This window comes from Crinia signifera, chromosome 19, assembly GCF_055691185.1.
Source record: "Crinia signifera chromosome 19, ASM5569118v1, whole genome shotgun sequence".
NCBI lineage: Eukaryota > Metazoa > Chordata > Amphibia > Anura > Myobatrachidae > Crinia > Crinia signifera.
The window spans coordinates 125,482,586-125,497,629 of NC_139226.1; the positions used below are offsets into that span (position 1 = coordinate 125,482,586).

Sequence of the window (15,044 nt, forward strand, 5' to 3'; positions counted from 1 at the left end):
TGTTTGTCGGCATATTTAGCCCTGACAGCACCGATAAGAGGTGAACTTTCCCAACTGTTCATTACGTGTCGTAAACCCTTTCGCCCAGCCAGACCGGGAACAATCCGGGGTTGGATTGTGTCGGTCATGCGGGACGCGGGTATAGACACTTCACAATTCAAAGGGCACTCCCTCCGCGGAGCAGCAGTTACCTCTGCGGCAGCCAAGGGTTTGCCATTACAGTGTATTATGCAGGCGGCTAGATGGTCCTCCACGCGTACCTTTGTAAGGCACTATTGGAGACCATCTGATCACCAAAAGGTGGAGTTCCTTAGAGCAACCACCAGTTATGTGGTAGTCTACCCACCAGCTGTTGCTAGGTGGCAAGCCTCCCGACGAACAAACAGTAGTTTGCAGGAATCTATGACCTGCAAACTTTCTTTGTTCTAGGGAATAGGATTGCCACCTAGCAACAGCGACCCACCCTACCCGCCCGATGCCTTGCTAGGTCTGGTGGTTTCTCCTGCTGCAATGCTAACTGTTTCCTTTCTCCTTTGGTTACAGGTGCTCCAAAGAATCAGAGCAAACAGCAGGCGCAGCCAGCTAAGCAACAGAAATGATCCCAAGAAATCCGTTTTGCTTCATCGAAGCACCGCTTGAAGTTTCCATTACTGATCGTCGTACCTTATAGTATTCCCGTTGGTTGTCCAGTTACCCTATGGGCTAGATAATTCATCGCGCTCTTGTTGTCGAGCAGCAGTTATTAAACACGTTTATTCAGCATCATTCAGTCTCTTGTCTCTGATTGGGTACAAGTACTAGGTGGTGTTATATTATATTTCATGTTCTAAGGATTGCCATCCGTAAGCTTCTGTAAAATCTGAGCAGGGGGCGGGCTGGTAGCTGCTAGACTCTGTGCGCTCACGTGGCCAGCGTGAGCGTGTCACAGAGCTCATTTGCATGCGCCTTATTGATATGCGCGCATGCGCAGTAGCCCCAGAGCCGTTTACTACGTGCGCGCGCGCGCCTACAGGCTCCGGCGGCATCAGCCCGCTCCCCCGGCTGTGGAGAAGGTGAGTGAAATTTGTTTTCACTTCTCCTTCTCCAGCGATCGTCGGGAGGCTTGCACTACAACCCACCAGCTGTTGCTAGGTGGCAATCCTATTCCCTAGAACAAAGAAAGTTTGCAGGTCATAGATTCCTGCAAACTACTGTGTATGTGCTGTCTGCTGACTACACGTGTGATGTTATGATCATCTGCAGTAACTTGCTGGGGTCTGGTCATTAATTTTATTGTCTGATGGGGTCCTGGAGCAAAATAGTTTGAGGGCCCCTGCATTAGCCTATTTCTCCAAATCAGGGGGTGCTTGTGAAGTGCTTCAACAATAGGGCCCTGTGTCATAGAAAGAGTAGTGACTACTATTGGTGCACATCAGTAATGAGACATGACATCACCAGCTGCTCAGAGGCACATGATGTAATAAAGTAATGGCACACTTACCCTCTCAGCACTGTTCCACCACCACAAGTTCATGAAGGCAGATCTGAAAGGCTATGTAGGTAGGGAAAGCCCAGACTGTATATAGCATGATCTCCAGTCCATGTATCACAAATCAGCAACTATATTAAGGACACTTGGCAGCACTCAGGGAGGCTGTCTGAGAACCAGGATCACACCTCATGTGTAGCCAAAATCAGTGCAACAGCCCAGCAGCAGCACAACCCCCTCCTCACACACAGGCAGGGACACTAGCAGCATCCTATGGGGCAAGCACTAAATGCCATACACAATGATAATGACATATTCGTGGACATCTTAGAGCAGGGCACACACCATGTCCCCAACACACACACTTGTAGATTGATTGATGTATAATAGTTCCAACTTCTCAGGTCAAACATATTGCCAGCTTCTCGAGCCCGGCCGCACCGTAATTGACTCACTATAAAAGTTTTTAGCACTGCGAGTTGTTTAACGCGACGGCTTATGTCATTTATAGGTAAAATGATAACAATGCTAGAAAAATAATATACCAATACAATTTCGCTGTAACTCCTGACATCCGTACGAAGGATCTCTGGCCGCCCGAGCCACATTTGTCAGAATACATGTCCTAGAAACAGAGAGCTGATCGGAAGCCGCCGCGTTGCACTGTGGGGGCAGAGGAAGCGGTGAGCACGTTGGATTTGGTGGTGGAGGAGCTTAGCAGCGACAGCATGGCGGCGGTGCCGGGGAAGCGGTGAGTGTCAGCGCCGGGGTTACACGGGGATGAGGGGGACATGGTTGGCGGTAGATCACGTGGGGGAGGCCGCCGCCGCCGCAGAACTGCTTTCCCAGGGCACCGGCATGCAGGCTAAGGCAGCCAGCTGCTGTGTACCATAGTCAGACTAGGCCATGTCAGCTGGTTATGCTGGGACTTGGAGTTCTACAACCGGTTTAGGACACAACCTCATAGAGTAAAGGTGCATACACACTGTACAATTTTTTTGACCAATTTTGTTCATTTCTGCCATTCTAAACGAAATTGGTCAAAATATCTTTCAGTGCGTTTGCAACGAAAGACGAATGATGATGCACATACCCGCCAGTTGCTCGTCAACTGTGCATGCAGCTCAATTTGGAGGGTATGGGTGAAAACCGGACCAGGACAAACCCCCCAGACCGCCGGACCGGACATCAAACTCTGCATTTTGTAGCTTGTAGCCTCCGGTCCGGGGGGGGTGTCCTGTCACCAAGTAGAGGAGGGGGGGGGGGGGTAGAATAAAGCCTCCCTGTATGGTCCGGGCATGTAGCAAAAACCGGACGGTCCGGACCACCCGGGGAGGCTGTAATCTCCCCTCCCCCATGTCCCTGGTGATAGCCCCCCCTGGACAGGACACCCCCCGGACCGGACAGTTCAAGCTCCGGACTGCAGACTTTGATGTCCTGTCCGGCGGTCCGGAGTTTAGTCCGGGTCCGGTTTTTACATAGTCCCCAATTTGGATATCTTTCAAAAAGCGCCTATAAACTGTAGCTAGATCTTGCGTCTGTCGTCAATATCTTTCGTTCAGGACACTGGGTTCAGGGGAAATGTCTTTCAACGAAATTGGTCAAAAAATTGTACAGTGTGTATGCACACACCTTAAGAGTTTACGGTATAATGTGTGAATTAGTAGGTCGACCACTATTGGTCAACATATAAAATAGGTTGACTTGGTCAGAAGGTTGACATGTAAATGGTTGAAATAGAATATCTTTTGTCAATGTCACCCTTTTTAATTTGTTGACCACTTAAGGTCTATACACACTGGGCATCTATGCCCAGCATATATGGATTGTGGTGTTTGCTGGGGGGAAAGCCACTCAGTGCATACACACTGAGCGGCTTTCCCCCTGTCAGGCGCCATTTTTTTATTCCATCCAAGCAACTAGTTGGATGGTTGGAGGAAAGTTGGTCTGATGTGCGGCCAGCATAAACAATGCTGATATTTGTCAGTGCAATGGTCTAGTACAGTGGTTCCCAACCTTTTTTGTCTCCCGTACGCCTTGATTAGGCTTTTCATTTATGAGTACCCCCTCTTGAAATTTTTAGGGGGTGTGGCTTAACAGGGGCAAGTCATACTGGCAATGACGAGAAAAAAAAAAAAGTGCAACCACTTGACCACAATATAAGCTCAGCCCATTCTGCGGACAGCATATAAAATAACAGAACCTTGTCAAATCTCTATTACTGAAGCAACAGACATTCCAACGGATCACGTTAGCCTTCCAATAGTGCCAGATACACATATGCCCCCAAAAGTGCCAGATACACATATGCTCCAATGGTGCCAGGTATGCCCCCACAGTGCCAGAAACGGGAATGCCACCACGGTGCCAGGTATGACCCCATGGTACTGGGTATGCGCCCACAGTGCCAACAGTGCCCCCATAGTGCCAGCAACAAGTATGCCCCCACAGTGCCAGTAACAAGTATGCCCCCACAGTGCCAGTAACAAGTATGCCCCCACAGTGCCAGTAACAAGTATGCCCCACAGTGCCAGTAACAAGTATGCCCCACAGTGCCAGTAACAAGTATGCCCCACAGTGCCAGCAATGCCCCACAGTGCCAGTAACAAGTATGCCCCACAGTGCCAGTAACAAGTATGCCCCACAGGGCCAGCAATGCCCCACAGGGCCAGCAATGCCCCACAGTGCCAGTAACAAGTATGCCCCACAGTGCCGGCAATGCCCCACAGTGCCAGTAACAAGTATGCCCCACAGTGCCAGCAATGCCCCACAGTAACAAGTATGCCCCCATAGTATTTCCCAGTAGCAGCACACTCACCATTGACGCTGCTGCTGGGGAGAGGACAGTCCAGTGTCCCCCTGCCGTGTAGCTGCCGCCGCTGCTTCTCTCAGGGAAGGAGAGTACAGCACACTGCGTATCTCTCCTTTTCTTCACTGTGACTGGGCTGCCCGCCAATCAAAGTTCGCGGGCCGGCAACCTGTCTGACTTCCGCGGCCGCCACGTACCCCCGAGCAGGTGGAGGCGTACCCCAGGTTGGGAACCACTGGTCTAGTAGATGGCCTGGGGTATTTCTCACATTATAGTAAGGATATATGATGGTAGTATACATAGGCAAACGCAAGGGGGGTTTCTGGTTGCCCAGGAACCCCCTTCACTTAGTAAGTGGTTCAAATTATGACAATGATAGCAATGCTTTAAAATACTACATCATGCAGGAGAATACCAAAAAACCCATGCAAATGAATGGGTAGGTACTGATTGGTTGAGGGAGCTCTCTCATCCAATCAGCAGCTGCCTATTTTGTATGTTTTTGTAAATGACCTAGCTCTTGGCGCCACCACCCCCCCCCCCCCCCCCCCCGCATCGATACAAAGCACCCGTAATGTGCTGCTGTATGATCTCCAATCCGATCGGGACCGTGCAACGGCTCTGATGTCATACACATGCGATTTGGGCTGATTTCACTAAATTTTTTGGCCTGATCTGCCGAATCGAGTAAAATCTGGCCCAAATCACATAGTGTATGGGGGCCTTAAGATCCCACCAGCTGGTGCCGTGCAAATGCGTCATTGCTGTCAATTGAATACCCCGCTAGAATCTAAACGGAATGGTAACAGACCCTACAACATGCTCTGTGTAGAAAATGTCCTGCTACTGAATTTGCCACTTGATATACATCAACCATTAATCCTGCCCAGGGTTCTACAATAGTTTGTTTACGTACGGTTTCCCCCAGGTGGAAGGACACACGTTGGAGGAACTGTGTCCAGCAGCAGCACTACTGCATAGTGGTTGGCACTTCTACCTCCAAATGCTTAGGCCCCATATAAATAATGGGTGATGGTTGTCAATAAGAGAAACAAGGTACTATATGTGTGTATATATATATATATATATATATATATATATATATATATATGCAATGCCAAATAACTGATGATTGTTATTGCTTTTCTATATAGAAAACTTGCAGAGCTAAATGTTGAAGAATTTATGACTACGGCCTTTGATTCAGACGGAGATGGAGGCTTTGAAGAAGAAAACGGAGAAGAATCAGAGAAAGAAATTGAAGTCAAAAAGGTAAAGAAGCTGAAAAAGAAAACCACAGTAAAGAAAGAAATTGGCAAAAAGTAAGTATATAACTACAAAGACTCTTTCCTGTGCAGTCATATTTTGCTTTCTGAGGTAGTGGTAGCACTTTATAGAACCTTTATGTACGAAATATAACTTTTGTCTCTAAACTACTTGCCTGTCATGGTTGCATCAAATGCGACACCACCGGGCTGGGCTTTCCCTGACATGGTGGCATATAACCCCATCTTGTGGTCAAGCCCGCAAACGGAGCGAAACGAGCGTCCGGAAGACGCCAGCGAGTGGGACCCTCCCCGAGTGTCCCAAAACATAGTCTACTCTCTCTCGATGAAAACAACCCTGTAACTTTCTGACTCTTGGGTGCACCACAAACATGATTACCCGTGAGCGGCTGAATTGCTTTATGTTGGTCCACCAATTATCTCTTAAATAACCACTATAAATCTGACAAATGCTGTGCGGCAACCACAACCAGTGTCCCACATGGTGGCATATGATGCAAGCAGTTAGACATTTTTGCTGGGTGAAGATAATCTTCCCACAGCCGCCAATCTCAGAGGGACCTCCAGGCCCCTCTGCGCCTGTGGCACCAAATTTTTCCAAATACTGTGAACGGGCAGCCTGCAGCAATAGCAATTTGAACCCTTCGCCACCAATTGGATTGACCCTCATAGTATGATATTCATAAATAGGCATGTAAAACATCCCCACTTAGCAGGTGGTAGCATTTTTCCCCCATGCTCCTTAGGATATATTGAACCTGGAGCTGTATAAGTACAGATATCATGTGAATTTATGAATAATAATTCTCGGCGCTCCTATCAATCATTTTCAACACGGTAGAAAGTGCCAGAAGATAAAAGGTCAGAGTGGATACACTGTCTAATCAGACATACTGGTACAGACTAATTGGAACTTTCAACTAGAGACATACTGTTGCTGGTCAGGGTTCTAAACACAAAACTCTTCGTGTACTGCAGAGTTAAGAAGGTACTTGTTTAGTTTCATGGCGGCAGCTTACGCTACATCTGAAGCTACGCAGCAGCCTAAGCTATGTTATCAGCGTAGCCCAACGGCTGCCTTGTGTAGTTTCACGGCGGCAGCGTAAGCTACATTATCAGCGTAGGCTGCCACCGTGAAACTACACAAGTAACTACCGTACTGTTGCCAGGAACTGCATTTCTGTCCCTGGCGCCCCTGGCTCAGAGACCAGCAACCGAATTGCAGGCACATATAATTCGAACAACAAGACACACACAACGGAAGAATTTTAATTAACTTTATTACGATGCACTTTATTTCCCATTTATCAATTTTTCACTTGTGCTTTTAATATTTAGCCGTTCTTAATAAGTAAATGAATAAAGGTAATGTTTTAGACCAAACCGTCTTTTTTTTCTTGGGTCACTTTCTTAATGTACAAATAACATTACTCAAGACCCTTTTCTTGGGTCACTTTCTTAATAACATTACTCAAGACACTATCTCAGATGCTAATCCAGAGCGCCCCTCGTAGGAATACTTTTTTTTTTCTTTGATTTTCTGCATTACAGAAATACGATGACATCCCTATGTTTGCTACTGAATTTCACGTTTATATTTGCCATTTCTGATCTTGTATACTAACACAATGCTTTTCTTGACTATTAACAAATGTAAATGTACAAAGGGAAATGATGATAATCGTTCTTTCTGTGTGCTGCTAAAGGGAGGTAATGAAAACAAAGGGCAAAGCTTCTGAGCACAAGGACCAACTCTCTCGCCTCCAAGACAAGGACCCCGAGTTTTACAAGTTTCTGAAGGATAATGACCAAACTCTGCTGAACTTCAATGACTCGGACAGTTCAGATGAAGAGAGCGGTGCTCACCAAATTCCTGACCACCTAGAGGTAACCAAAATGTGTCTCAGCTGCAGCTAATCTGTGCTCTGTCAATGAGAGACTCCTTTACATGCAGTAATAAGGTTACTGGAATAGGAGAGGTTTGTGTGTGGACATACTAGTGGCTGGGACTAGCTATGTTTTAGGAGGATTTATCTATAAATGCAGGGATTATTAGTTCACTTGGAAGCTTATTAATTACGCTGCCTTGAGGTGATGGATTGCTTCCCAGAGGAAGATTCCTGACCCTCAATGACTATAAACCCTAATTAATAAAGGTCTATTTGATTTACAAATTGGAATATATGGTACTCTTTACCTAGAACGGCGCCCGTCGCGGGCATCGCGGGTACATTTATGTGTGGCCGCGACGCGACCGACGCGATGCCCGCGATTTCCCATTGAAACCCATGTTAAACATGGAAATCGTGTCGGTCGCGTCGCGGCCGGCCATAAATGTACCCGCGATGCCCGCGACGCGATGCTCCCGATTTCCCATAGGAATCAATGTTAAAAGGCGCGATGGACCCGATTTTACTGTTAAATGGCTCAATGGACCCGATTTGGCCATAGAAATCAATGTTAAATGGGCCACAGAGCCCATTAACCCTTAAATGTCCCCCCCAATTTTTAACGCCACCCCACGATCCACGGGAACCCGAAGCGTGGCGAGCGCAGCGGTACGCGTCCTCCGACCTTTTCATGCCCTACTATCCACTAGGGCGTGGAGTGAGAATATAATAGTGTGGCGAGCGCAGCGAGCCACTGAGCCCGAAGCGTGGCGAGGGGACGCGGATACCTTCACAGGTAGACGCGTACCCTCGCGGGCTTCACAGGTGTCGGCGTCGCCACGGACACCTGTGAAGCCCGCGAGGGGACGCGTATAACTGTGAAGGTATACGCGTCCCCTCGCGGGGCTCGCTGCGCTCGCCACGCTTTGGGCTCGGTGGCTCGCTGCGCTCGCCACACTATTATATTCTCACTCCACGCCCTAGTGGATAGTAGGGCATGAAAAGGTCGGAGGACGCGTACCGCTGCCCCTCGCGGGCTCGCTGCGCTCACCACGCTTCGGGTTCGCGTGGATCGTGGGGTGGCGTTAAAAATTGGGGGGGACATTTAAGGGTTAATTGTGCTTATTTGGGCTCTGTGGCCCATTTAACATTGATTCCTAGGGCCAAATCGGGTCCATTGAGGCATTTAACAGTCAAATCGCGGTCAATCTGACTTTTTAACATTGTTCCCTATGGGAAAATCGCGGGCATCGCGGCCATCCCGATTTACCCGCGATGACCGCGATTTTTACCCCCGACGACCGCGATTTCAATCGCGGGCGCCGTTCTAGGTAAAGAGTACCGAATATATTGCCAGTTATTCACCATGGCCACTCTCCCCTATTGTTTGCAGTGTTCATGGACTGAACACTTGAAATAAATAGCAAATCTCCCCCCCCCCCTCTCCCGTGATGGATAGATAGACTGGAGTCCGGATCAATAACTTCACATTATTGCCTAGGTTTTCCATTTATTTATGCTCTACCATCTTCTCCCCTCTGGAGGTGTTATCCTGATGGTATAAGGGCAAGGTGTACCCAAAGTCCAAAAAGCCTCAACGATTTGTGCGGTATTGGTCCAAAAAGATGGTAAAAGTCTTCCAAGGTGGTAAGACTCTGATCCAGATGAGTGAGCAGGTGGGTCCAATACTCAAGGTGAAAAGGGGGAGTCCAAATGGCACCAACGCGTTTCGCTGAATGCACGGTCGGCTTTATCAAGGTGTCTTGGTGATTGTGCCAGTGGGGATATTTATACCCAGACTTGCTGTTTGCTCATTAGCATAATTGATTTGCAAATGTTATAAGTAATTCAAGATACACTCGGAGACAGACTCCTATAATATAAATATTACATACCTCTAGATAAAACACAAACTGTAAATAAAGAAAAAACCTATTTTAGATCCAACATATGTTTTACTTTTATTTTGCTTCCGGGTCAATCCTGGGTCAGCCTAGCAATAAAATAATGGAGTGGCTATTTTGGATTATTTTAGCATCTTCCTTCAGCTCATCGTTTCTAGGGTATTCGGGGCTGACATTGCTGCAGTAGTGCACATATAAACTCCCTTGAATAAGCCACAATGAAAGATATAAATGTGCGGCCGCATAGTATCGCTGGGTGTAGCTTCACTTCCGGTAAGCGATACTATGCGGCCGCACATTTATATCTTTCATTGTGGCTTATTCGAGGGACACCTTGATAAAGCTGATGGTGCGTTCAGCGAAACGCGTTGGTGCCATTTGGACTTCCCCTTTTCACCTTGCGGATTGGACCCACCTGCTCACTCATCTGGATCAGAGCCCCACCACCTTGGAAGACTTTTACCATCTTTTTTGGACCAATACCGCACAAATCGTTGAGGCTTTCTGGACTTGGGTACACTTTGCCCTAATACCATCAGGAGAACACCTCCAGCGGCTTCCAAAACAATTGGTTACTCCAAGGATCTTCAACAAGGGACACATGCCTGGTCCAGTGCAGGTCACACCACCACAGGAGGTCTAATCCCTTTGATTTATCATTGAACATCATTTATGTTTTTAATTGTTCTTAATACCCCAACTGTGCCATTAAAAATTGTTACAATTTTGATTCATTTGCTAGGCTAATTTTTAGTGCCGCTCTCAGCCTTTTTTCCTTGTTTTTTCTATTAGGGAGCTGACTACTTACTCCCTTTTGTAGCAGCTGCTTACCTTGGGGGGACAGCACAGGATAAGTGCTCCAAATTAACCTTGTGTTAATTTTTGTGCCTTTTTGGCTCTTTCTAGATGCTGAGCGGTGCCCTGGTTTACTTGTAGCTATGAATGCTAATGTATGTATGTATGTATGTATGTAGTTGTACCCACTACTTTATTATTATTTACTTATTTTATTTAGATTCTTATATAGCGCAGCAGATTCCATTGCGCTTTACAATAGTAGACAGTGATAAAACAAACTGGGTAACAACGTCGCTGATGAAAGGGAACCTCTGCCAGGGGAGCCGCAGAGGGAATCAGCTGGTTGCAGGAGCAAGCTCCTGCAACCAGCGGTCATAAGGGGGCTAAAAACAGGAGAGCGCACCCGGCGATTTATCGCTGGTGCGCACTCCAATCGCTGGCAATATGGTCGCCAGCGACCATATTTCCAGCGATTTCAGCCCCTATTGCCCCTGTGTGTACACAGCTTAATGCAGATTGTATGTAGAAAGCACATGTGATGTCAAAGATTGTATAGCACTCGAATAGCAAAGGAATCTCACCGTGTGTACACACCATTAGAGGGTTATGCGTGTAGAACTTAAATATGATAGGCTTGCCTGAAGAGGGGAGTTTTCAGGGAACGCTTGAAAGTTTGGAGGCTAGTGGAGAGTCTTATTGTGCGTGGAAGGGCATTCCATAGGACGGGAGCAGCCCGATGAAAGTCCTGTAATAGTGAGTGGAAGCTGGTGATCCGTGCAGAAGAGAGACGCAGAGCGGAGTGGTCGAGATGGGAGATATTTTGTGATAAGTAAAGCGATATATGCTGGTGCAGTGTGGTTAATAGCTTTTATATGCTAGTAGAAGTGTTTTGTATTGAATACGGTAAGATACAGGTAACCAATGGAGGGACTGGCAGAGAGGATCAGCAGACGATGAGCGTCTTGCAAGGAAGATCAGCCTAGCAGCAGCATTTAGAATGGATTGCAGTGGTGAGAGTCTGTTCTTGGGAAGACCAGTTAGGAGACTATTGCAACAATCAATGCGGGATATAATGAGTGCATGGATAAGAGATTTAGTAGTGTCTTGTGTGAGATAGGGTTGTATCTTGGATATTTTAGATTCATGTAACATGATTTGGAGACAGATTGAATGTGGGGAAGAAAGGACAGTTCAGAGTCGAGGATGACCCCTAGGCAACGAGCTTGTGGGGTAGGGTAGATTGTAGAGTTGTCAACAGTTATGGAGATATCAGGATGGTAACTGTTCTTAGTTGGTGGGAATTGAGTTTGAGTTGGCGAGAAGACATCCAAGATAAGATGGCAGAGAGGCATTCAGAGACTCGGGCCAAAACCACTGGGGACAACTCTGATGTTGATAGATTTGAGTATCATGTGCATATAAGTGATTCCCCCTCCCCCCATTTATTTTTATATCGTAAATAAATCTTAACATTTTTTTAAAAAAAGAGAAAGAGAGTTTGTCAACCAGCTGCTGATTTCCTGTCTAATTTAGTCTATGGCCCTGCCATATTAACCTTTTTTAAGAATTAGTGACCACAAAACATAATGGTTAGCATTACTGCCTCACAGCACTGAGGTCATGGGTTTGATTCCTACCATGGCTCTAACTGTGCGGAGTTTGTATATTCTCCCCGTGCTTGCGTGGGTTTCCTCCGGGTACTCCGGTTTCCTCCCACAATCCAAATATATACTGGTAGGCTAATTGGCTGCCAACAAATTAACCCTAGAATGTCTGTGTGTGCGCGTGTACATGTGGTAGGGAATATAGATTGTAAGCTCCGCTGGGGCAGGGACTGATGTGAATGTTCAAATATTCACTGTAAAGCGCTGTGGAATATGTGTGCGCTATATAAGAAACTGTAAATAAATAAATAACCGTGTTCTCTTGCCATGCAGGAAATGAGTGAAGATGATGAAGAAAATGAGGAAAGTGACGAAGAGAAACCTCAAAAAAAGAAAAGAGATCAGATTCTAGTCACATTAAAAATGGTGCAACGCTGGAAGTCAGAAGTGAAGGTGTGCAGCATTCATTCACTGCATATACGTTCAAGTGGGCTCTGCTCCTGGCATTATTCACTATATTAGGTTTCATGGTGTATCATAATGGACAATCTTTCACGATGTGACCTTTGGTTATAGAGACCAACAGTCGTGTGCTGTTTTTATGTCCCGCCAGTCCTGTTGGCTTGTTTGGTTTATGGCAATTACATGGTTATATGGGGGTGTCCATAATATCACCCCAATGCATAATACAGTATGTCGTACTGCATTTCACCAGATAATGTAACTTGAGTTCTTTAGACGTGATCTGTTTTGTTCTTGTTTATCTAGTCTGACTTGCGGCCAAGACTCTTTCATGAGATCGCTCAGGCCTTTAAAGCTGCGGTGGCGACCACAGAAGGAGCGGCGGGTGATAATCCCAGCAAGTTTAAAGTTACGGACACTGATGGTAAGGTCTTCCATGTGTCCTGAACACTCATCGCTGTTGTTTAGTGGTCAGAAGGCTAGATAGAGTTTTCTTTGTGACACTGGCTTAGCTGAGTGTTCAGCTTCTCCCACCTTATATGAACAGTGGGGCGGTGTTAGGGTTTGTTCACCGCTTATATTTCATGGTCCACCTATACGTTTTGTCATGTATGGAATAGACCCAGAGGGTACCACAGGTTGCCTGTACCCCTAATGAACATGGCATTTAAACTCCTGAATCGGCAACAGCCCTCTGCATGCTGTCTTAATTAAAATCAAAGAAACCGCACAAAGTGCATATATAATACGGTACTTGTGTATTATCTGGGCGCCCATCGCATCGCATACCACTAATTAAGGTATGCGAAGGGGTTTGATGGGACCCGATTTCCGGGCGCACAGACCCGCACTGTGCGCCCGGAAATGGCATGCGATATTAAATTGTACAGGCACCCTGATGGGTGATTACTATGTTAAATGCACCCCCATTGTTAACGCCACCCCCACTATCAACAGGCACCAGAAGCGTGCCACGCTTCTGGTGCCTGTTGATAGTGGGGGTGGCGTTAACAATGGGGGTGCATTTAACATAGTAATCACCCATCAGGGTGCCTGTACAATTAAAAATCGGGTCCAATTTCATCGTATCGCATGCGATGCAACCAAAACTGTCGTATGATGGAAATCTTGGGCACCCAGATAATACACAAGTACCTATAATACTGCTCTCTTATAGTTTACACTTAGGATATTACAAGTTTCTCTCCTTGGATAAGATACAGTTAATGACTGTAATGTGTAATTGCCATATTTGTGTTCATCCTTGTTTTTGTCTCTTTTCTTTTGAATAGTGTTTAATGCACTGGTGACATTTTGCATCCGAGACCTGTTTGTTCACCTAGAGAAAAAACTAAACCTGAAGCCGGCAAAAGGAACGAAGTAAGTTACAGGAGGCTCATAGCTCACCCTCCTGGCTATCGTTTGTAGTATAGCTTATGTACCTGGACTACAATGAGCTGTGTGCCTGAGCGTTATCCCCAATCTTCTCCTCAAGCCCACTGCCTCGTCTGCTCCCCCCCCATTTATAGGATAGCCAAGATCAGACCCTTCCTGTATGTTATTTGTGTCCACATGATCACACCCGGACTACAGTCACCTACTCTTTTGTCTTCTCGCTCCTCTCTGCTACTGCTTACCTTGTCTTCCTTTTCTTGTCTTCCTGATTTGACCTCTCCAACTCCAATACTGGGTCCATTTGTATCCAGATGGCTGACAGATCATTTCTAGGTCAACATGGTCAACACGCGCTAAATATAGACATGGCTATGTCAACACATAAAAAGTTTGACAAGTTTTTGTGTGGGGGGGGGGGGGATTTCTTTTTTTTTCAAATGTTGACATTTTTTTCATGTGGACTACAATTGGGAACAATTAGAAACAATGTGTGTGGCACCTCGCCCGAAACATGTGGGTCCACGCAGAATACTAATTGGAGGTCCACATGTTCAGTTGTCGACACTGACAAAAAAAATGGGAAAGGTTTTGTTGACCTTGTGCCTGTTGACTCATTTTACCACCACCCCATTTCCCTTAAATAATTCAATTTAAGCTCCTTGCCTTTGAAGCCTTTACACTCTCCACACCTCCTATAGCTTTGACATCCTCTGGATCCATACTGGTTCTGGCTCTCGCAGCTCCTCCTCTGAGTGTTGTGTTGCCGCTGCACTGATTTAACTCCTCCCACTCCTGCTTATTAATCTTTACCTTTATCTCTCCTCTCTGGAACCTGCCTGCCATATCAGCGACTGCAGGAGCTCACAGTGCCCAGAAAACACACCTTCTCAACTCCTATTTCATATTTACCCATTTTGGTTACATGTTAAGGTGTGTTAGATAATGCAATACCTCTAATACAGGCATTTCCAAATGTGGCTCTCCAGTTGTTGTGAAACTACACATCCCAGCATGCTTCGCCGTAGTTTTAGCATTCCTTAATAGCAAAACTGTGGCAAGGCATGATGGGACTTGTAGTTTCACAACAGCTGGAGGGCCATAGTTTGGACATGCCTGTTCTAATGGCATTTATGGGAAATACAATATCTTCTGAACAAAACGATGGTAACATCTGTGTGGGAGCTACATTAAAAAAAATGATGCTGCTTTAATATGGAAAGTGCAAGCAATGATCAAAATTAGAAAGCCCTCAGCAGCAAAGGGGTTAAAATGTTTATGTCCATTTTTGCATCATGCTATATTGGCTGACACATGGCTTGCTTTCTTGTTTTTGAAGGCTGCTGAACCCGTCAAACAGTACACTTTGGAAGAAACTGCGTTTGGATATTAAAATGTATTTAAACTCCGTCATCCAGGTAACCTTACTTCA

General features: G+C 46.2%; 2 protein-coding genes across 3 annotated transcripts in view; one reads left to right on the forward strand and one right to left on the reverse strand.

Annotated features, from left to right (window-relative positions):
* The window catches only part of KLHL17 (kelch like family member 17), a 76,299-nt gene extending 74,176 nt beyond the window's left edge, over positions 1–2,123 (reverse strand). The window contains exon 1 of one of the 2 annotated variants that reach the window (XM_083163280.1): positions 2,014–2,123. In XM_083163280.1, the coding sequence (XP_083019406.1) occupies positions 2,014–2,076 (63 nt within the window). In that variant the 5' untranslated portion in view covers positions 2,077–2,123. Of the gene's footprint in view, positions 1–1,480; positions 1,779–2,013 lie in introns of those variants that run through there. The other variant, XM_083163281.1, reaches the window with a different exon arrangement.
* NOC2L (NOC2 like nucleolar associated transcriptional repressor) overlaps positions 1,950–15,044 on the forward strand; it is a 57,952-nt gene continuing 44,857 nt past the window's right edge. The window contains exons 1-7 of the mRNA XM_083163279.1: positions 1,950–2,219; positions 5,432–5,599; positions 7,270–7,450; positions 12,092–12,211; positions 12,527–12,644; positions 13,513–13,600; positions 14,952–15,030. Coding sequence (XP_083019405.1) covers positions 2,197–2,219; positions 5,432–5,599; positions 7,270–7,450; positions 12,092–12,211; positions 12,527–12,644; positions 13,513–13,600; positions 14,952–15,030 — 777 coding nt within the window. The 5' untranslated portion in view covers positions 1,950–2,196. The remainder of the gene's footprint in view (positions 2,220–5,431; positions 5,600–7,269; positions 7,451–12,091; positions 12,212–12,526; positions 12,645–13,512; positions 13,601–14,951; positions 15,031–15,044) is intronic.